Genomic DNA, 22,906 nt, shown 5'->3' with positions numbered 1-22,906 from the left:
TTTTTGTACGTGTGAGCATTGATGTTGTCCCTGCAGCAACCTGAATCTTGGTCTAGTCTCCTAAATCTTTATCACATGATTGAATATGGAATAAGTGGTAATGTTTAAGGGACTAGGGACAAGATCCATGTTCTTGCATTGCCCCAGCTTCCTTATGCCAGTATTCCTTGAGTTAAAAATCCATATTAGGCATGTTAAACCAAGAAGCAGGATTCCTTGAATAAAATGTGCATACTGCGCATACTTAATTAAGTAGTGCCACTGATTGACTGCTTGCATAATATACCGATATTTGGAATCAGTATTAAGTCCCTCCCAGTTTGCAAATATGCTGGTGTTGAGCGTGGATTTTATTATCGTAAAAGGAATCCTGCTTGCTATTTTATATCCCTAAATTGAGAGATTTGTAAGTGACAAATTATTTGTGTAAGTAAATAATGTAATGATTATGATTCTACAAGAATAATTAAACATTTCCTGAGAATATTTCATTTTCAATTTGGTTCTTATGAAAAAGTAGTAAGTACAAGGTGAAATGTTGAGGTTTCATATATTTTTGGAAGTTCAGAATTTTGCCTTATGACTTACCACATGATCTGTATTTTATAGACTTTCTTGAAAGTTCATGCATGCTGGTTGACTTTGGGATTGAAGTGTACAGGTTTGCTCCAAAAAGCAAGTCTATTCCTACTTTGGAATATTCAAATGACAATCCATTGGTCACTACATGAGTGAGTTTCTATCAAATCATCTTTTTGAACTTGCACAATTTGCAGACTCTAAAAAGTTGCAAATGGACATAACTGTGGCTGATGTGAGATGAATGCCATCTGACAATTTGTGTCTCAATCATCTTATCATACCAACCAATACAAGATAAACCACATCTATTATGGTATTTAACAGACAATCATGATACCGTATTTCGTCAAATAAACGCCCCCAGGGGCGTTACATTTTCCCAAAGGGGGGGCGTTTATTCAAGGTCAATTTTAGAAGGATAATTCACATTAAAATCATTAGGTAAACTTAAAACTTGCACTAAAATGACGAACTATGAACTAGAAACACTGACTTCTGGTTCACTTCCGGGTTTCCAATCCAGATTTCCGCCAAAAAGTGACGCTATTATCGGCCATGTGGGCAATTTGGTAAGCTTACTACACAATATAGCATGGAAATATCGGCATTGTTGAAACATCTTGGTTGAAAGAAGTGGTGGTGGGGAGCGTTTATTTGAGGGGGCGACTATTTGACGAAATACGGTAATTATTTTTGACGAGCTTTTGGTTCAGATCTGATTAGGCCTTGCATCATCACAAAGTACTCATAAGACATCGTAAAACAGAAGGCATGGTCTTTTGAGAGCGTTAAGGGCAGATCTGTACCCTCACACTCCATAAAATACACATATTCAGCAATTTTGTTCCTCTGTTTGGACCTAAACCTCAAGTATAAAATGAAACCACTTCATAAAGCTAATGGTATGCATGGACGTTTGAGAGTGAGAGCAGATTTGTTACCATACTAAGCAGTTGCAACAAGCGTAGCTTTCTTTGATAATGTTTTTCGCATCAGCATCCATGCTTCATTCGAAAAGGGATTGCTGATATTTCGATGAGGAAATCGCTAGCATAACTTGCACAATTTGCAGACTCTAAAAAGTTGCAAATGGACATAACTCTGGCTGATGTGAGATGAATGCCATCTGACAATTTGTGTCTCAAATCATCTTATCATACCAACCAATACAAGATAAACCACATCTATTATGGTATTTAACAGACAATCATGATACCGTATTTCGTCAAATAAACGCCCCCAGGGGCGTTACATTTTCCCAAAGGGGGGGGGGGGGCGTTTATTCAAGGTCAATTTTAGAAGGATAATTCACATTAAAATCATTAGGTAAACTTAAAACTTGCGCTAAAACGACGAACTATGAACTAGAAACACTGACTTCTGGTTCACTTCCGGGTTTCCAATCCAGATTTCCGCCAAAAAGTGACGCTATTATCGGCCATGTGGGCAATTTGGTAAGCTTACTACACAATATAGCATGGAAATATCGGCATTTTTGAAACATCTTGGTTGAAAGAAGTGGTGGTGGGGAGCGTTTATTTGAGGGGGGCGACTATTTGACGAAATACGGTAATTATTTTTGACGAGCTTTTGGTTCAGATCTGATTAGGCCTTGCATCATCACAAAGTACTCATAAGACATCGTAAAACAGAAGGCATGGTCTTTTGAGAGCGTTAAGGGCAGATCTGTACCCTCACACTCCATAAAATACACATATTCAGCAATTTTGTTCCTCTGTTTGGACCTAAACCTCAAGTATAAAATGAAACCACTTCATAAAGCTAATGGTATGCATGGACGTTTGAGAGTGAGAGCAGATTTGTTACCATACTAAGCAGTTGCAACAAGCGTAGCTTTCTTTGATAATGTTTTTCGCATCAGCATCCATGCTTCATTCGAAAAGGGATTGCTGATATTTCGATGAGGAAATCGCTAGCATGCTTGGCATCAAATTGGAACTAATTGACTTCAAGACATCCTTGTAACATCGCTAGCCAGGACTGTTGCTGGTAGCATTGTACAATCCCTTCTGGCGTTTGATCACTTGTGGGTTTTTTCTGTCACTTAATTGCTTCAACTACTAGTATGGTATTGATATGACTCTCACAAATTTAGCACTTGTGTTCCTTTAACCCCCTGAGCACTACCTGCCGATCTAACATTGCCTCTGATTGGTCAATTACATGATGTCTTTATTTTAATCACCAATCAGAATGGAGCTTTGCAAATAATTCACCCCAATTTTTTTGCATGGTGAAATTATTCTAACAATGTTGCTGATTGGTCCTATTGATAATGAAAACTTCTTTTTGACCAATAGGCAGGTACTTCTCATGTGGTCATGATTTATTTTTGCAATGCCTGCTACTAGTGTGATAAGCTGAGAACATTAATGGGCTTTGTAATTATTTGATTTAGTTTTGTGAGATCAAGTATGTTTTCCTCCTGTGATAATGAGTCCAAACAGTTATTGTACAATAAATTGAGAATTGTCAACAGAATGTGATTTGAAAGACTCTTGAACAGTTAGTTTGTGTTGCATACGCCTACTGCATATTGCTATGTTTATAATGGAATAGAATATCAAATTTGCACTTAGCCGTTCATTAGATCAAGGATGGATCCTTGGTGATTTTGACCCTCAATTTTGAATAATGTTCCGATTCTGAGGAGTTTTGGGCTCCCCCTCCACTCCAAAGGCCAATGAGTTGTATTATTGCTGTGAAATTGGGGCAAGCAAAGTAAGTTTTGAGTCATAATCCCCCCCCAAATCTTTTATAATTTGATACACACAAAATACCCATAAGATCTATAATTTAGTACAATGTAATTAGATGTCAAATATTCTACATAAACTATGTCGAAGGTCCCACACCAGAGACAATGTCTTACACTTCCCACGTTGCATTTCTTCCATTTCAATTTTCTGTACTGATTTGCTATCTAGTGCAACATAGGGTGATAGTAACTCAATGAACAGAGCACATCCAGATCTGGCAAAATGTTTTATTTCTTGACTATCGACCCATGTTTTGCCAGTCTATTCCAACATGAAAACAAAGGGAATGTGTACAAAGTGTCACATGATGTAATGAGGTGATGTCTCATGTTGCAAAGGATTCTGGGAAGGGGATGATATCTTCCCTTGGGTTCCAAACAACAATACATTGAATGGCCTTGACTATGCCATTTTGATTCTCTTGTTCAGAGTTAATCAACAAATAACCTCTATTATGTGAATGTAATTCATGCCCACTGTACCGTATGATTTGGTAGATACACAGACCTGTAGATAAATAAAAAATTCCGTTATGTATTACATCAACAATGTTGTTGCAATAGTTAAGTGCAGTGTCATTAGGGGCTGTGCAATAATTATGAACAAAAAATGCTTTCTCCCTCTCTTGGCCTGCCTAAAAATCGCTTGCCTCCCCTCTTGGTCTGCCAAAAAGTCATCCCCCTTGCACATGACAAATTTTTGGGGTCCCAATTTGCAAGCCTAAAATGGTCTAGATATAAATTTTGCGAGGCCAGCGAGCAGGAATCTGACCCTAGATAGGGAGATATTACTTGGAGCACCCTCCTTGTCTGCCTGCCCCCTACCTTTTGGCCAAAAAATCCTTGCCCCCCCCTCCCAATTTTTCCCTCCCGGCCCCTTGCACAGCCCTTATGGGATAGAATTGTTGGATTCAGTATATCAGATATTGTCTGCGACGTGTGGTACAGGAGCACAACTAGTTCACTAATCTCAAAGGGTATCTATTCATGAATCTGAGCTAAAACTGAAATAAGCTAATTAATTGAGATGCCAATTACTCCTGGGATTTAGCAACACTAAGAATTGCACATTACAATGTAGCAGTGAATAGTGATAAATGACTAATGCCTCAATGAGGTGATTCCTTAACTTGTCCTGGTTTACAAGTTGCAGACAAAATCTGTTGTATGTCTTTTGTTATTCTTCAGCATTCATGAATGATTCAAAAGGATAAAGTTCAACGTTACTATCACAGTAAGTTATTATTAACAAGTAAAACTGTAGTGATGATCACATAGGGACTGCAAGAATTATGAGCCTGTGAAAGTGGGGGGGGTAAAATTCTAAATGGTGTGCTAAAATGCTTCCCCTCAGCCAGCTTAAAATCACTTACCCCCTCCCCCCACCTTTGCCTGCCAAAAAATCTTTGCCCTCTCCGGCGGTCAAATTTTTAGAATCGCAATATGCACAACTTAATGGACTAGATTGTATTGCGAGTGCAGCGAGCAGGAAAATGTACATATTTTTGAAGCGTTTCTGTACTGTTTTCCAAAGCCTTTTTTGTGTACTTGATTTATGAATGTCTGCCATAAATTGCTTGCCCCCTCCCTCTCTATTTGCTACCCTTTTTTGGCTGGTCAACAAATTCTTGCCCACCAAATTTTACCCTCCCCCAGGGCTCATAATTGTTGCACAACCCCTTAGTGAACAAAGGGGTGAAAGTTCAGTGGAAATAATTGGTCGACCTGTTGAGTTCATCCTTTAATAATAATGCTATCGAAGCAATGTAATGATTCAACAGTCTCTTCCACCAGTATTACAAGTCTGCTACACAACTTGCAGTGTGTCTGTGAATTAGATCATGTGATATGTTAATGAGGTTTATTCGGCCAGCCATTGCTGTATTGGTGCTCATGTGCTTTCAGGTCATACTCAAACGATTAACTTACGTAGTGGAAACTATCAACATGTGAGTATTAATAGAACCCGTCTTAGGTTTTATGGATGTGATCATAAAGTTTCAGTTTTGGTAATATGAATTTTACATTTTTTTAGCAAATATAATTTGTATAAACCAACCGGAATGACATGCAACAAAGGAAATGCCGGGAGGAAATTCATGGCACGTTAGCCATGTTGGAAATATGTACTATACACTATGATATATGATAGGCTACATGTATTAATGCTAAGCAAAAAAGTGAATGACTGACAATAGCAAATCAATCACAGTTAAGCAGGCATGAGAATTTTCAGTTTTAAAACTGCATTCAGTTTTTGTCAAATTTCTGCGACTTTATATAATTTTAGCCTGACCTCAGAGGAGAGAGTTCTTCCACTGCATGTGGCAACGGTCATTTCCATGTACCAAGACATAGCTCCTTGTGCCTTTCTTTTCATGCTATACAAATCATAAAAATTTAATTGAGAAGCACATTTATATTTTACAAATGATTGTATCACATTCTGTGTCCAGCTGCAGGTATGGCGAAGGTATCGGACAGTGATATTGATGATATAGTATACGAAACCGAACTTGGACGTGATCAACATCGGCATCTCTTTAGACAACTTGGTGCTCGGTCTGGAGCTATTGAGAATGCCGAGAGGAGAGCAGACACCAGAGATTTCCAACTCCAGTCAATTGAAATGTTTCAGAGTTGGCGACGTGCTAAGGGAAAGAAAGCTACTAGAACAGCAATTATTCTTGCTTTGGGAAAATGTGGTTACATTGAAGCAAAAGAGATTTTGGAGGAAAAATGGAGCCGCACATCACAAGGTAATACATACAATACTAGTCGCCAGTTCAGACAAGATGGCATATGATAAGTTATTTTTATAACTCCATAATGTTTGTACATTGTGTTCAATGTCATGAGTATAGAACAAATGAGTGCATATAGTTGGGTATCTACCAGGTTTTAATGTGCATCCCCCAGGACTCTACCAAACCAACTTTTTTAGCTTCCTTTTATGGTCCTATAACACATTCAAGATGTTAACAAAAAATATTTCCCGGCACTCCGGCCATATTCAAGGTTAAAGGTCAACACTGGTCAAATGTCAAAGTTGCTCAAATCTGGTTAACAAGCACACCAAGTTATTCCTCTCATTGCAAGGATTCAGAAAAAGTAGTTTTACCTACCTGCGACATACCGTTCGTGAGTTATAAGCAAAAAGGTCAAATTTTGGGCGGTGGTCAGTTTTTTTGGCCACACAGGGGCCAAAAATTAAAAATGCTTCGATTTCAACTCAAATTGCTCGTCATGCAAAAGCAAGTCAAAAAAGGAATCGTTTACACGGTCTAAAATGCTTTGTTATTGATAAAATTGGCCATAAAGGTCAATCCCCCATTACAGCCTATTGACCACAAAATATGTTGTGATGTTTCCTAGGTAACAAAACATCCTACATGGTTACAACTATTCCTTATTTGACTTATTTTTACATAACAAGCAATTTGAGACCAATTTCGTTCAAATCGGAGTATTTTAATTTTTGGCCCCTGTGTGGCCAAAAAAACAGACCACCGCCCAAAATTCGACCTTTTTGCTTTTAACTCAAGAACGGTAATTAGTCACAGGTAGGTCAAACTACTTTTTCTGAATCCTTGCAATGAGAGGAATAATTTGGTGTGCTTGTTAACCAGATTTGAGCAACTTTGAAATTTGACCACTGTGTTGACCTTTAACCTTGAATATGGCCGGAGTGCCGGGTAATATTTTTTGTTAACATCTTGAATGTGTTATTATAGGACCATAAAAGGAACCTAAAAAAGTTGGTTTGGTAGAGTCCTGGGGGGATGCACATTAAAACCTGGTAGATACCCGACTAATATGACTTTGCAGCACATGGACATAATGTCCATTAGGTAACATGTAGAGCTCAGGAGCACAAACAGGTATAATGATGTACCATCGATTTATCTTATAATTCCATGTTTGTATATCACATCACCTTACAATCATGAAAGGTTAGGGGTGGTGCAATAATTATGTGCACCCTGGGGTGGTGAATTATAGGGGGGAGGGGCAAAGATTTTTTGGAAGGCCAAAAGGGGGGGGGAAGCTTTTTTTTGGCAGGTAGAAAGGGGGAACAAGTGATTTTTGGCAGGTCAAAAGGGGAAGTCAAGTGATTTTTAGGCACCGTTTCTATATTACACCCTAAAAAGGTGCAGGAAACATTTGGAACATCACATTCAAATATGCACAAGATACCATATCCCTAATAGATGCTGTGTTTTGAATGATGTATAACAGCTGTTGCATGTTCAATCAGGGGTACACACCCTGGTTCAATTAACACGCACTCATCAAATCTAAATTGTGAGTTTTGGAAATAAATGTAATACTGGACCTTAAGTCAATTTTCAAATTTGTGCATTTGTTTTCAGAGTCTGAGGATGAAGATGATGAAGATGACAATGAAGATGACGACGAAGATGATGCCGAAGACGACGATGAAGATGACGACGACGAAGATGACGACGAAGATGACGACGAAGATGACGATGAAGACAATAGTGGGCATCGGGGTGACAAAACAACCATCAACCTGTATGGGAATAAAAATAAAGTCATAACTGGAGCTGATCATCAGGTCACTGATGGGGACCAGATTTTCGGGAACCAAACCAAGATTGGTAGAGATCAGATTAACATCAACAAAATTGGTAGGTAAACAGGAAGGATAAAAAAAATCACCCTTTCCCCGACTGCCCTAAGTAATGACCTGCTTTGCATGCATGTTACAAACATTTCAAAGGCATATCCCTCTGAAAATGATCATTTTCACAATTTTGTATTTTGGATGACTTCAATCATCCATGACTGCTTTTAACAGGTATTTTAATACCTGTTAAAATATAGTAAAATGATTTTTGTTTGTTTTTCCCTGAAGGGGTTATTACAGCTACTAATACATTATTAAGGTTAAATACAATTGATTTTCAAGGCTTGATTCCAGAGGGGCGTAAGTTAATAATGGAAACAGCCATGCAGAAAAGAATGAACTCACGCGCACAATAGGCCTATGGTGTATCAATCTGAACTAGGGCCACGGACAAACCGCTGACTCGTGAGTCATCCTATATGTTGCAGGGATAGGGAGGCGACCATGATAGGACCATATGGGCTGATGGGGGTTGATTGTGGGCAGCCGTTTTCGGCAATTTTCCTTTGGATTTTCAAAATTTTCAATTTTTAAAATTATCCTGGATGATAGGCTATCTGTCGTGAAATAAATCAATGCTTCTACAGGCTATAATAGTAGGCCTATTTATACCCTGATTATGCAATATATAGGCCTACAACAATAACAAAACCAACAACCAATATTTTGTTAATCTAATTTGTAAAAAATATATTCATAGGCGCGCCTTATTAGACTAGTAGGCTATAGCCTAAAAATTCCTGAATTATATAATGAAAAAAAAAAAGCGGGCAAAAACAATCAATCACTGCAGTCAGAAAGAAAGAAAGCGAACAAGAAAAAAGAAAAAAAAAGTGAGAGAAAAGTAAAATAAAATAAATGGAATGGACCACATAGGGACTCGAACACGTACCAAAGTTTTCCAGCTCAAAACTATAGTATTATATAGTCGAACGTGAGTCTGGCGCGCTAACCGATTGAGCCACTGAGCGACATATGAAATTGATTGATCTCAAACTGACTATTATGGAATAGTGCATAACAGGCTCTTATGATAAACAAGCTCATTACCGCTATAAATGTCGCAGGTATCGATGGCGAAAAACCTCGTTTTTTGCAAAAGTAGCTTAAATTTGGAGTGAAATTCAAATGGTAAAGTAATCGACAGACATTTGAGAAATAATGTAGGTAGTTAGAAATCAAAATTAACGTTCCACAATCCAGATATCGATAATGTAACATAACAGTGTTTTGTGGTACAAGATTCTCGAAAATTGTTCCCAAAAGCGGGCTAATAAAATTTAATCGGTACTGTATTTGGTTCTTCCCCATGGCAACATTATTTCTTTGGTCGATTTGTAGTACAATACAAAAAAGGAGAAAACAATCACTCGGCGTGGTTTTATACGGAGCGAACATTTGAAAAAAACTGCATGGAACGCGTTTTTGATCTTGTGAACATGGTGCATAAAAATGATTTAAACGAAGGATTTTCAAACGGATTCTAAAAATTTGTATAAACACACAAAAATAATGTAAAGATACATCCATGCACCAACATTTGACTCACTGCGATATTTGATTGCTGAGAAAAGCGGTTTTAGAGAACAACTTTATCGTCTTTTATCGTTTTTTTATACGTTTCTTCGTGTAACCTTAATATAGGGTATATCCCCATTTCATTTTGGAGACAAACCAAATGTTTGATGACATCCTTTTACCGAAAGTGCTTTTATTAGAAGGCTGACCCCTTAATTGTTCCCTCTCTGAAATGTAAGTGTGAAATTTTGAAAATTACAACCTGAAAGGTCAATGAACTTTGACCTGTGTTGTAACTAGTTCAATTACAAACGCAATCTGACCTTTGACCACCTCCCAAAAGGAACTTTTGTGTGTGGAATGTTATTAAACTTTTAGGGTTTTTTCTTATACCATTTTTTTTTCCGGTGACCTAAATTTCATAAGAAAAATATGGCATGACCCAAAGCATAACACTTAATGCTGTTACTTTCCAAAACTTGTAAGAACTGTACCGGGCAAATTTCCACAGAGGGCCCAATTTCCAAGTCATCCCGATGACCACAGAATGACTTTACTGGGACAAATGTGTGTGAAGTGCGCGACAGTTTTAATGCTAAAAGCTTGGTCTGTGATAGGGTTTGGGGTATTATCGATGTATATTGTGTTGTTGCAAGCTTATTCTGGTACCTTATAAAATAACAATGTTATAGTCTATAAAATGATACGTAACCCAAATAAAAGGTATACTTACAATTAGCAATATTACAATGACAATATGACCCGTGCAGTGGCATGCCAAAATGATTCAGTGACTCTAGATCTGAAATGTTGGGTCACTATATATGTGCAAAATTTGTAAAACTAAAAAATTTGTAATAAAATTGTCTTTTGTCTCTTACAATAGCTACTTCGAAAGAGAAAAAGAAGAGCAAGTCATCAAAGAAGAAAGCTGCAACGAAGTCAACAAAGACATCAGCAACAGCATTACCCCAACAAGAGAAGCAAGTGAGGACAGCTCCCAAAAGCAAACCAGGAACTTCAAGAAAACGACCTGCAAGTAGTAAGCCAGAAAAGGGTACCAGCAAGAAAGGAAGAAGATGAAACCAGTGATTTCGTATTCTTAGTCAGTGGGAGTGGTCTATTACAAAGACACATAATCTGATTGGACAATCGCATGATTTTGGGTGTCGTCTATCAGGCAGTAGACGACCCCACGTCATCATGAATGTTGTTAACGCATAACACGCTCATAGAGGTGCTCGTTGTATGCGTAGACGCATTGCAGAATACTCGCACGCACTTGCAGTACGCGCAACAAAAGATGTGAAGTTGTAAACAAGTTTCGTTCATTTTAGAAAAAGGGGAGTTTTTATGACGGTAACTTTGCTTTACAAAATAGTTTACAGTTATTAAAATAATATTTAGCTGACTAAGAATGAGAATAAATGATAGGAATTTTTATTTTGCCTATCCTCTACCTATGATAGACGACAGACATGTCCAATATTTTTATCGTAGTTGCGCCGGCATCCACTACTCAAAATATTGGACCTGCCTGTCGTCTATCACACGGTAGAGGATAGGCAAAATAAAAATTCCTATCGTTTATTCTCTAAATGTCATGTTGTCCACTGTGGCCGTACGTAGGGTACAAAACAGGTTGGCCCTCGGAAGGTTGCTTGTATTATACCCAAGAAATAATTCTACAATCTATGGGGTGAGGTGGCCGATTGAGAGGTTAGCATTGCGCTGTAGGCCAGGAGGACATGATCTGTGAGAGATCAAGCCTTGGGTTTGCCATAGATGAGAATTCTCTTTCTCCCCCAAAATGTTCCCATAAGGTTGGGAATCCTGCAATTATGTTCAGGTACTTTACAGAATATAATTGTAGAATTTCTTCTCACCCCCATATACTGCTTTAATAGCATGTGCAGATATGTGTGATGTCTTGTGGTTTGGAATACACATAGAGCATTTGGTCCCTTGTGCAGCAGTGACCTAGCCATGGTTGGCAAAAGGCCCCCCCCTTGTGTGTGAAAAGTCTTGGCCCCCATGTGGGATGCTGGTCGCCCTCATATTTAAGATTTTTAGCCCTTTTTGTACTTTATGGACCATTTTTAGGTCGTCCGAAGGAAAAGACCTGATGCCATCACATATCGTGTGTCAATCTCCGTCAGTTGGTCCATATATCTGGCAACAATTTTGGTTAAATTTTTTTTCTCATTTATAACAGTTCAAATCCTATTACAACCAACTATGGTATCCTTAATGTAATGGTGGCTTTCAAGGTCATATACAGTCTATACAGAGGTCAAAGGTCATTTGAGGTCAACTTCTAAAATAGGTTGAAAATGAAAAAAAAAAAGTCTTGCATCTTTAGACGACCTATGTGGGATCGCCATCCTTAATTTTGTCAAAGTTTACCCCCTTAAAAGTTGTCTTGCTTGATACAGTTACACATTTGATACACTTTTGATATATCAAATATGTATCAAATGAAAGGTTAAGAATTGGAACGCTTTTTTTGATACATTCCATTTGAAACAGTTTGATATGTGCCATTCAATACACTTTTGATACACCCAACTTTTGATACATCTCGTTTGATACACTTTTGATACATAATGAAATAAAAGGATAAGAATTGGAATGCTAGTTTGATACAATATCATGTTTGATACACTTTTGATATAAAAGGATAAGAATTTGAACACTTTTTGATCCATTTCATGTGATAAAAATCATTAAAATGTAGGGGTTTTATTTTTTTTCCGGGGTGTCACTCCCATTGTGACCTGTACACCATCCGCGATAATGAAAAGCAGCGTAAAAGGGTAGTTTTTGTGGATATGCACGATATGGCAGCGTAACGTGTTTAGGGTGTCGAAAACATGAAAAATTGGAAAAAAGGGTATCAAAATTGCAATTGCTAATACGCGGAAATGATATTTAGGGTATGAAATTTGATGCAAGGAATAAAATCCCTGTTTGGGTGCTTTTCAAAAGTTGATGGTGTTGATCGCGGATGGTGTACAGGCCACAATGGGATGTGAACCCCCTGGGTTTTTTTCACTTTAGTAGTATAGATGTGCTAAAATAGCCTGCAAGTGGTTGAGCAGAAAATTAAGCTGTGTATTTTACATGAAAATGTAATATGTAGAGAAATTATAGCTCCTTGTAATTGAAATGGGGCTTCAACTTTGTCAATAATGCTGTTTTCCTATTTTTTTTTGCCAAATTTCCATATTAACAATACCCAAATGACAATTTTAATGACTTCACTTTTGTACTTGTACTCAATTTTTTTTTTTTACACTTTCGCTGGGATCATTGAATGGGCCTTTCATTTAATTCTCCCTGCATTACTCTTATACACATTAAAACAATCAATCAATGGATGTTGTAAGGCTCAAGTGACATGGACATATGAATCGGGGTTAAGAATTATAAACTGCGGTTTTAACCACCTTCATTTAAATTAAGTAAAATTTGTGAAACTATTTGCCAGGGTGAAAACATGCATTAATGTGATTCGTTTCTAGGACCCCGTTTCGACTTTGAACTCGACTTCATTTGTGTGTAAACAGGGTCGCCACGTTTTGAACTCGACTTCAGAAGTCGACTTCAAATGATGACCTGGAGCAACATTTATCGAATTCAAAGTCGACTTATGCAGTGTAAACGAACACGTAATATGAAGTCGACTTCATAATGGTAATTTGAAGCATGAGCAAATGATAGCATAAAAGTCGTTTTGAAAATTTGTTTTGAACTTGACTATCGTGTAAACACCCCGTCAAGAAATAATTTATGCTAATCCTTAGTCACAATCTGAATCCGATGTCGCAATTGAAGTCGACTTCTCTCTGTGTAAACGGGGTCTAGGTGTGGGAAATATTGTAAATGTCACTGTGGTGTTTATTTCCAATTGTTTTATAGATTTTCAATTTCATCAATCAATTGCTGGTACTCCATACTGCAAGTGAGGCTAATGTAGACGAAACAGAGATCGCTTAATTCAGACACAATCAATAAAAAAATTAATATTTGTATCGAGGTTGTGCGTGAAATTATTGATTGGCTCCAAACAAAGGTTTTGAACCGGTGTCCTTCACCATAATCATGGCGCAGTGCAGTCCATTCAATCAAATGTTGTCATCAACTTATTTCATCGTATAGTGATTTGTTATTTGTGTGAGACTTACTGTCTTATTGTTGATTGCATTTGAGTAGTCGGCCATATTTACGGTATGATACGTCATACCACATTAAATGGTCTATGGTCATACATGTATGCACAACCTCTCTTGAATAATGACGGGGTTGGACATCCCTTATTTAGGGTCTTTGCCGAAATGATCTGCTATCATGGAAATCATGGAAAAAAGATTTTATTTCCCATTTTCAATTTTTCATTGATTTCCAAAAAACTTTTGTGGTCTGTTTTGAACAAAAGTTTAGCATGAAATGAAATCCCTTGCTAATTTTTCTTTTTAATGTGGATTTGTTTTGTTGAGGGCGTGTGTCGCGCCACAAGCACCGGCCTATCCATTCCCCCTTTTTAGGTGGATTTGGGCCTCCGCCCCACACAGACTTGCCCCTTTGGCTACGCCACTGGAATAATACTTTGAATTTGAAACTTGTATAAATGTTATGCTTATTGTTAAGTGAACAATAAAGTTAACATATCGCTTAATTTGAATAGTACAGCAACTCAGTGATCATTGCTAATGCATAAAAATACTTAAAATTTGTAGGAAGTGAAGGAAATTCTCATGATTTTTTTTTCTCATATGAAAAGTCAAGAAAACAATTCAGAATTAACAAAATATGAAACTACATTAAATTGTGTGTTGCTGCAAGCATCTGCATGAGCACCAACCTCCAAAAATCATGAAAATGATTGATAGAAAGGCCAAAAAATACTTAAGTTTCACAAATGAATGCGGAATGTGTTTTTTTAAACTTAATTTTGAATTTTAAGATGTCATTTTTGAGTGTTGAAAAGTACACTAGCATAAAATTGTGGTTGATTTACACAATTGAAGTACAAATATCAATTGTTTTATACCTAAACAATGCGAGAATTGAATCAAGTAACTTTTCTTCCAAATTTGTCTCAGAATTTCATGATTGTATGGCAAAAAACTAAAAAAAACGAGAAAGAAATAAAAAATGAATTTGATGATTCAGCCTAAGAAAAACAAACACACACGGCGGCTTTGAGACAGGTATTTTTTTGTTTGGCCAAATGATTGTTTTACTTAAAGCCATATTATAACATTATCATACAAAATAGATTATCATTTCTTTGCCATAAAATGTTAGCTTTTACTGTCAGATATAACCCCTTTTATGTTTTAGCCGAACATCTACGGCAAAGCAAAGAAAATTGAATTTACTACCAGCGCGTATGTCGCCAATGTGGATACGTACCACTCCTTCGGTCATGTTATGGTATGACCCTTTGTTGTGTAGATCGCCGTCCCGCTCGCCGTGTACGTACTGTGTGTTATGAACATCGTGTATGTGTTCGACTAATAATTCCATCGTAATAATAAGACGCTGGTTCCAGCGCTTTATTCAAAATCTCGGAATCTAGAGTCTTGACATTTGCAGGGTATATTGGTTTAATAAAGTACAATATAATCGTGAACAAAAATGAATTTTAAAAAATCAGTGAGGGCGTCCTCAACAGCAAATGTTATAATATGGCTTTAAGGTCGCTATTGGTCTTAACAAATGCAGAGCATAAATATGGTAGCACGCCTATGAATTTCTTTTACGAGGGTTGGTCAATAATATCCCGCAACCATTATTTATCTCTGCTCATGCATGACTTAGATGACTGTTACTTACGATCAATAAAGTTTGTACCTTTGTCTTTCAAAACACACAATTAGTATCAGAGTACCTTTAATTACGTAATCTCATTTGCATTAAGTCATTGCCATATGTACACTAACAATTGTCAACATTGGTGGGAAATTTGAATTGTAGTTGAGGAACGTGTAATAAAAAGAAGCAGAAGTAAGGACCAAAGCAGTTTACAAGCCTTATTTTTGGTATGAGGTAATCTGAGTATATTCAATTGATAATTGTGAAAGAAGAAATGCCTTAACAACAAACAAAAATGGTGTGAAAATTTGGAGAAAAGTACCCACACGGTAGAGGAAAGCAAATTATCTCCAAAATAAAACAAAAACAAATATGATTATTGGTATGGTATGAGAGATCATAGTCAGGACAATAGAATTTGTTGCAATAAAAATAGAAATGTGCGCATGTGTAGATGGTACGCATCATTGAAAGTACCAAAAATGTATGAAAAAAGTAAAATTTTATCAAAAAAAAAGTGCCAAGAATATGACTAATACAAGGTTTGCGGAACAGTAGCTGTGTGAGTGAATTGCTATACCAAGTCTTATGCTAGAATTAGACATACCTTTCGAAATTCAAAATTTCTTAATCAATCCAGAGCCTCTCTATGGTGTGCTACTTTGATTACAAAAACAAGACCTTTTGAAAACAAGGGTTTATTAAGAAAGAAATGTTTGTGATTTCACTACTGGGATCTCCCTTTTTAATAATCAGTAGATACCCAAACCAGGTACCATTTGTTAAATTTTGTCATTGATTAATCTTTCTATCTCTTATTATGTAAAGAACAATGGGTGATAAAGCCTACTCAAAATTGGAGATATTCAACACGATCCCTTTTCTTTAATAAAAATGGTATAGATCTAAAAAGAGTACAGCATCATTCCTATGTTATCGGTCTACAAAGTTGCAAAAACCGCGCCAGATATTCCATACTTTTATTCTCGAGATATTTTCAGTCAGCCAAAAATAAAAATATATATATCCATTGGTACATTCACAAGTTAGGGCACTACAATTCAGTACAGTCAGTAAACCTGATTATGCCACATGTAGTAAAGAAGCATCATGCACTCAGTAATTGAGTATTGCATCAACAGTGTTGTTGCAATATTCATGATGAGATCTGGTTAGCTGCAATTTTTCACACTCATTTATTTTCACGCTCTGCTCGTTCCAAGCAGATAGCGCATAAATAGTTTTAAGGTTATTAATTATTTTAAACTGTTGTGATTTGGTAGTTCACAGCATCTTACGAATGGTAGTGAGCTTTGGCAAAAACTGCTTTGCTCAATTCATAGCGAGCGTGTAGAAGAATTAAAATATCACAGATATACTTTTATAGGTGCTGCGGTTCTTGAGTTACGTTGTGAAGAGGGCTGAAACAACACTTTTGTAAAAGCATACATAACTAATTAACAACAATAAATTAAGCAAGTTTGCAGAGTATACGATTTGTAGAATGAACTTTTGCAAAACATCAAGGTGTTAATTTTCAATAATATATTGATCTAGATAATGAAAATCAATTTTTAGGTTGCTTCGACCAACAATACCTCGTCTTCCCTTATAATAGAGTAGGTAAGGAGCTGTAAGGAAGCATAATGATAGCAAATTTAAAAACAAGTGAACTGGTTCAAAATTTACAAAATGCAAATAATTACAAACATTTCTACAAAGTTAGTAGTAGAATTGTGGGTTAAAACTGTTTTATTTTAGTATATGACAGATTTTGTCTGCAACTTGTGAAACAGGGGCACAACTAGTCTACTAACCCCATTGGGCAGTTAGGCCTACTCATTAATCAAGCTAAAACTGAAATAATCAATTTGAGATGCCAACAGGATAGCAATTAATGCTTTTTTAATCTTACCCTAGGACATAGCAACACTGCAGAGAATCGCACATTACAATGTATAATGAACAGTGCCGTGATGAGGCGATTCACTTACTTGTGGTCCTGGTTCATAAGTTGGAGACAAAATCTGTTGTATGTGCCTGTTTTAGCTTTCAGCGTTCATGAATGGTTGAAGTTGAAAGTATAAAGTGCGAGGTTACTATCACAGTAAGTTATGTTTAACTATAGCACATGTGTAGTGATGATCACATCAGTGAACAAAGGGGTGGAAGTTCAGAAATGCAATAGACTTCCGGACTGTTCCCGCTCAATAATTTGATAACGGTGTCAATAATTGATGCAACCAGTTCAAAAATAACAGTTAGATTGCATGAGTTGGGCTGGCAGTGTAGAGAAGTACTAACAGACTTGGAGAAATACATGTATCTAAAATTTTATGTACAAAAATAATATTGCTTTTGTTGGATTTGTGCCACTGCAGTGAACAGGTTAGTACTATAAATAGTAAAGTTTGTATTAATAGAATTTGGGATTTATCATGATATATATGGCACTGGCATTGGTATATCTATGGATTTCATCTGCAATATTCCATTATTGCTGAATCCTTCGCATACATGGTTGCAAAGTTTTGAGCTTTTGGCCTTATATCACAGCTAATTAATTTTGTTATTATGATTTGCTCAATTAAAAGGGAACATATCTGACATTAAAAACTAAAACTTTATGGAAATGTTACAATGTGGCTTTTAAACAAAAAAAGGTATCCCAAACTTTCTTTCATGACCATCGAATAATATCCATGACGATTAATGTTGTATACAAAATGTCCATGAATCCATTTTGTTGGGTATCTGTTTTGGGATATTCTTCTTTTCCCCAAAATGATAATGATGAAATCGAAATACAAGTCCATGATTATCAGATGTGATCTGAACCAATCAAGGCAGCAATTCTTTTCCTTTTACACTTTAGGCTGAAGATCGAGGATAATTATATTAAAAATCCAACTAACTGACCCTACTCAACATTTCTGTGAAAGTATATACGTACTTTTTTCTTGGCCTTATTAGGTAAAAATGTTCTTTTTCTTACAGATTGACAAGCCATGTCAGAATCAACTGAGACTGAATTTGAACAGCCCAACACATCATCATCTGTAGAAAGTGAGGAGGTCATGGAAGCTACAACATCTAGAAACACTGGTGAAGATGACGAAAGGTCTGAAAGCTCTGATGAAGATTCTGACTCTTCAGATAGATCTGATGAGAGTGATGGAAGTAGTGAAAGCTCCTCTGATGACAGTTGTGAAAGTGAGGAATGTAAGTTTTGATGTGCTTGATAAAAATGTACAATTTCCTTGAAATTTTAAATTTGCTATACTATACTCAAAATGCTGAAATAATTCTAGTGTTAATTGTTGGGAAGTGTTTCTGTCCATTTTGAGTTAAAATAACAAGGTAAAGTGAAAGAACCCCTACTGGGTATTTTGGCATGATTACTTTGCTGCCATATATGCAAACACCGTGGTGTAGCGTGGGTCATCATGTTGGGGGGGAAGGGCACAGATCATGTTTGGGCAAACCCAGTTTGATGGGGGGGGATATACAGGCCATTTTGCAGTAATTTTCTTACAAATTCTAAAATTTTAGATCGATGGGGGAGGGGAGCATGTGTCCCTATGATGCTAGTCCACGTCCCAAACTAGCTTTTGATCATGTGGAAGCAGAGAACAAGTGACCCAATTAAGAAAAGTCAATTTACATCATTTTTTTCCAGCATCCGAAGATGAAGAGGATGAAGATGAGGATGAAGATGATGGTGGGGACAGACCTATGGCAGAGAGTCATCAGGGTGACACTACAACCATCAAGGTGGATGGGAATGAGAATAGAGTCGTTGGAAAACAAACTGTTACAGGTGATCAGATCTTTGGAAACCAAACCAAGATCGCTGGGGATCAGATCAACATCAACAAAATGACAAATTATGAAGGTAGGTTTTGATGTTAACAAGATCAAAAAACTTTTCCCAACAGGCATGAGAATATATTTCAATGAAAAAAGGAGGAAAATTCTGAAAAAAGTGAGTAAACTATGGCAAGACATAAAAATGTAGAAATTTGGGCTACAAATAAAAAATGAATTCCTGTAAAAAGAGGACAATTCTCATGCTTGTATATTACCTGTTTTAACCATTTTCACATCATTCTATGTTTTCACTAAAGGTAGCTTGAAAGTTCACAATTTTGTTTTGGATATGACTCATGAATGTATCATTTTTTTAAATGTAACCTTTTGTATTTCAGTGGAAGAAAAAAGACATTAACACATATTAATGTACAAAAAGAAACTGCTAAAAATATCCAAGTATATAAATACTAGTAATGAAAGAAAATAGAAATAAGTGGAATTGTGAGCAATTCTTTTAATCTTATTAATGGTAACATATTCTTTTGTCTCTTTTTTAACAGTCAAAAAAATAATAATGGATACGGTAACAGCCTTGAAAGACAAAGATGGTTCATCTCCAAGAAACATCACCAGATACATTATTGGCAAATATCAAAGTAGCACGAACCAACCTATACAACGTAGCATCATCAACAAGGCTCTCAAATCTCTCACTAAAAGGCAATTTCTTGAGAAGAGAAATTCAGCAAATGGGGCTAAATATTGTCTTGGACCCCAACCTATGCCTCCTAAGAAGAAGAAAACAAAATCTACCAAACCGAAGAAGGCCACTTCAGCTAAGTCAAAGAAGAAGAAAACAAAGTCTGCTCCTAAGAAAAATAAGAAGAGCACTTCCGCTAAGTCACAGAAGAAGACAACAAAGTCTGATGCTAAGAAAGGCAAAAAGAAGACCAAAAAGGTAGAGAAGAAAGGTTCAGCCAAGACCAAAGCATTGCAGAAGAAAAGAAAAGATGATAGTAAGAAAGCAGCTAAGCCCGCAGCTAAGAAGAGGAAGGCATCAAACACGACAACTAAGAATGCAGCCAAGCCTGCAGCTAAGAAGAGCAAGGTATCAAACACGACAACAGCTCCCAAAAGGAAACCTGCATCTAAAGCATCCAAAAGGAAACCTGCATCTACAGCTCCCAAAAGGAAGCCTCCATCTAAAGTACCCAAAAGGAAGCCTGCATCTAGAAAACCTGCATCGAGAAAAGCGACCTGCAAGTAGTAAGCGATTTAAAGAGTGCCAGCAAGAAAAGACGAAGATAAACTAATGCATCTATGTAATAATCTATCCATTATTTTCTCAGAGACTTGGAGTTGCACATTCCTCAAACTTGGTGGGTGCATCTTGACCCCAAATAGAACAAGTTTGTATTGGTCAGTGGGTCGAGTTCCCTGAGGTCATCCAGGGAGGGGTCACCTGACGTCAAATTAGTAAAAACTGTCATATGGGCATGAAACTTGGTAGGTACAGTCAACATTTAAAGCCAAATTTTTGGAATGTCATTTTGGGGTCACCAGGGGTCATCTGAGGTCGAATTAGTAAAAACTGTCGGATGGGCATTAAACTTGGTGGGTACATTCACCATTTCGAGCCAAATTTTTGGACGGTCATTTCAGGGTCACCAGGGGTCATCTGGGGTCAAATTAGTAAAAACTGTATTTTGGGCATGAAACTTGGTGGTTACAGTCCGCATCAGCCAGATAATCACGACCGCCGAGAACTGTCAAATATGGGTGACTGCCTAGATGAATAGATTCATAAGGTTTGTTCAGTAAACAAACATTTTGGATTTTTATTTGACAAAACCAAGTGAATATTTTACTCACTACAATATTTCGTCCTCTCAATCGGAGATTACTTCAAATCATCCCCAAGTCAAATGGTTTAGGAATACAGCTAGAACATTCCAAAACCATGCGACTTGGGGATGATTTGATGCGACCTCCACTTGAGATGAGTCTGGTATTTATTCTTAGCTGATTATACAAAAAAGACACATGTAGTAACCGACAAGTGCATAATTTTGATATGGATGTAGGCCTACACATATTATGGCTTTTATTCAGGTTAATTTAAACCTTTGTTCTTTTGTGCCCATAGTTAGTTACATAGATTGTATAGTTAACTTGACACATGCATTTATTATTCTAAATTTGTTACATTTGGTCCCGGCATTCGGTTAATTTTGGACTTTTCAGAAAACAAAATATGCTTGTTAAGATTAATCATGAAGACTTGTGAGCTGAATTTTTAATATATTTTTCATTGTGCTGTGATTCAGTTTTTAATTACCATCACAATTTTACAAATGTACAAGTTGTAGAATAGACATTTTAAAATACTTTTGTATTAACGTTTTGTGTAAAGCTCATAGAGCTGAGGAAATTCTGAGGAAAGCTCATAGAGCTGCAGCAGTAACACAGTCATTGTTATTTTGTTGTTTCAAATGCACTGAACTGAGATTTCATTTGTCATTGATTTCTAGAATGAAAATTGTTAAATAAACGATTAAACAAAGTTTACTCAGATTATTACACACACTATCAGTGATCTTCTTGAAAGAGTAATATTTCAAACTACTTAAATGTGAAGGATTAGTGTAAAAAAATCATTTGGATTTTTTTGTATGGAAAAAAGCAAACTAGAGAAATAAGAACTGACAAATGTGATGCTCCATAGATCTGCAGAGTATGTTAGCACACCGCAGTACAAAAGTAAGATTTTTGATGATATTTATGATGTAGCAAATCACTGGTGCCTTCATGATTTGTTTAAGGATTTGAAATTGTATCAATACAACTCTTGCTTGACATGTAAATGGAATTTGGTAAATTCAGTTTGTTTGTTCATTGTACATGGTTTTTATGCTGTATCAAATAAATAGTCTGACAGATCAACAGATTCCAAAGACCCCGGTTGTCCTTCCTTCATGGTCTCAATATTAAGATTTCAAATTATTATTAAAATTCGATCTTTTGTGCGTAATTATAGAGGGCCAGGGATTCACTCTATCATTAAAAAATTATTTGAAGAAGTCAAAGAGACCTAAGAATAAAAAATGTAGTGTAATTCACGCCAGATGCAATTTCTTTATACGACAAAAATTAATTTTTGTAATCGATCAAAAAACGAACGTTTTATATCAATTTTAAATTTAGCCTGAATCCATAAATATGGTACCTCTCGCCCTTTTTAGAGTCAAGGCTATTTTTACCATTATGCAGCGAATCATTGTTGAAGCTATTTCACATACATGTACAAAACATTCTAGAGAAAGAATGAGGACATATAGTGTTGAAATATCTTTTGTTGATTTCGAATGATAATGTCATGAAGTCGTAAATTTTAAGGTCAAATTCCTAAAACCAAAACAAAACATTGCGGCGCAGATAATTCCCGACTTACGCAATTTCATCATCACATCAGTGTCTTTATTATTTGTTTGAAACCTTTCCCAAGCGTTAGTGCTATTTATGCATAAAAGCGGCTACTCTATCTTTACAAAACGCGTCTTTTTTAGTAAACAAAAGGCTAAAGATGGCATTATGAGATTTATCTTTTATCATTACACTCCATCGCTCAACTGCCACGGTGGACGAGCGGTAAAGCGCTAGACGCGTAATCGAAGGAAGTTTAGAATCGCTGGTTCGAGTCCCAACGAAGCCTGTGGAAACTTTTTTTTCTTCAAAATTTATGA

The 22,906-nt window shown here is 36.5% G+C and overlaps 1 protein-coding gene across 1 annotated transcript; it reads left to right on the top strand.

Moving 5' to 3' along the window:
- The first annotated feature begins 17,627 nt into the window (after positions 1-17,627).
- On the top strand, positions 17,628-22,104 carry LOC140170421 (uncharacterized). Its single transcript, XM_072193792.1, has 4 exons — positions 17,628-17,738; positions 18,348-18,572; positions 19,030-19,245; positions 19,724-22,104. Exons 2-4 carry the CDS (start codon positions 18,359-18,361, stop codon positions 20,428-20,430), a joined length of 1,137 nt encoding a protein of 378 aa, XP_072049893.1. The 5' UTR covers positions 17,628-17,738; positions 18,348-18,358; the 3' UTR covers positions 20,431-22,104.
- Positions 22,105-22,906: the final 802 nt, after the last annotated feature.

Source organism: Amphiura filiformis, chromosome 14, assembly GCF_039555335.1.
Source record: "Amphiura filiformis chromosome 14, Afil_fr2py, whole genome shotgun sequence".
NCBI classification, from domain to species: Eukaryota; Metazoa; Echinodermata; class Ophiuroidea; order Amphilepidida; family Amphiuridae; genus Amphiura; species Amphiura filiformis.
Note: the sequence above shows the minus strand (reverse complement) of the source record. Positions and strands in the feature narration are given on the sequence as shown.

What these genes read in the sequence shown, in the direction of transcription:
- LOC140170421 (XM_072193792.1), top strand. Translation starts at nt 18,359, where the DNA reads ATGTCAGAATCAACTGAGACTGAATTTGAACAGCCCAACACATCATCA. An exon ending in CAGTTGTGAAAGTGAGGAAT is followed by an intron (nt 18,573 to 19,029) that starts GTAAGTTTTGAT and finishes ATTTTTTTCCAG; the next exon opens with CATCCGAAGATGAAGAGGAT. An exon ending in CAAAATGACAAATTATGAAG is followed by an intron (nt 19,246 to 19,723) that starts GTAGGTTTTGAT and finishes CTTTTTTAACAG; the next exon opens with TCAAAAAAATAATAATGGAT.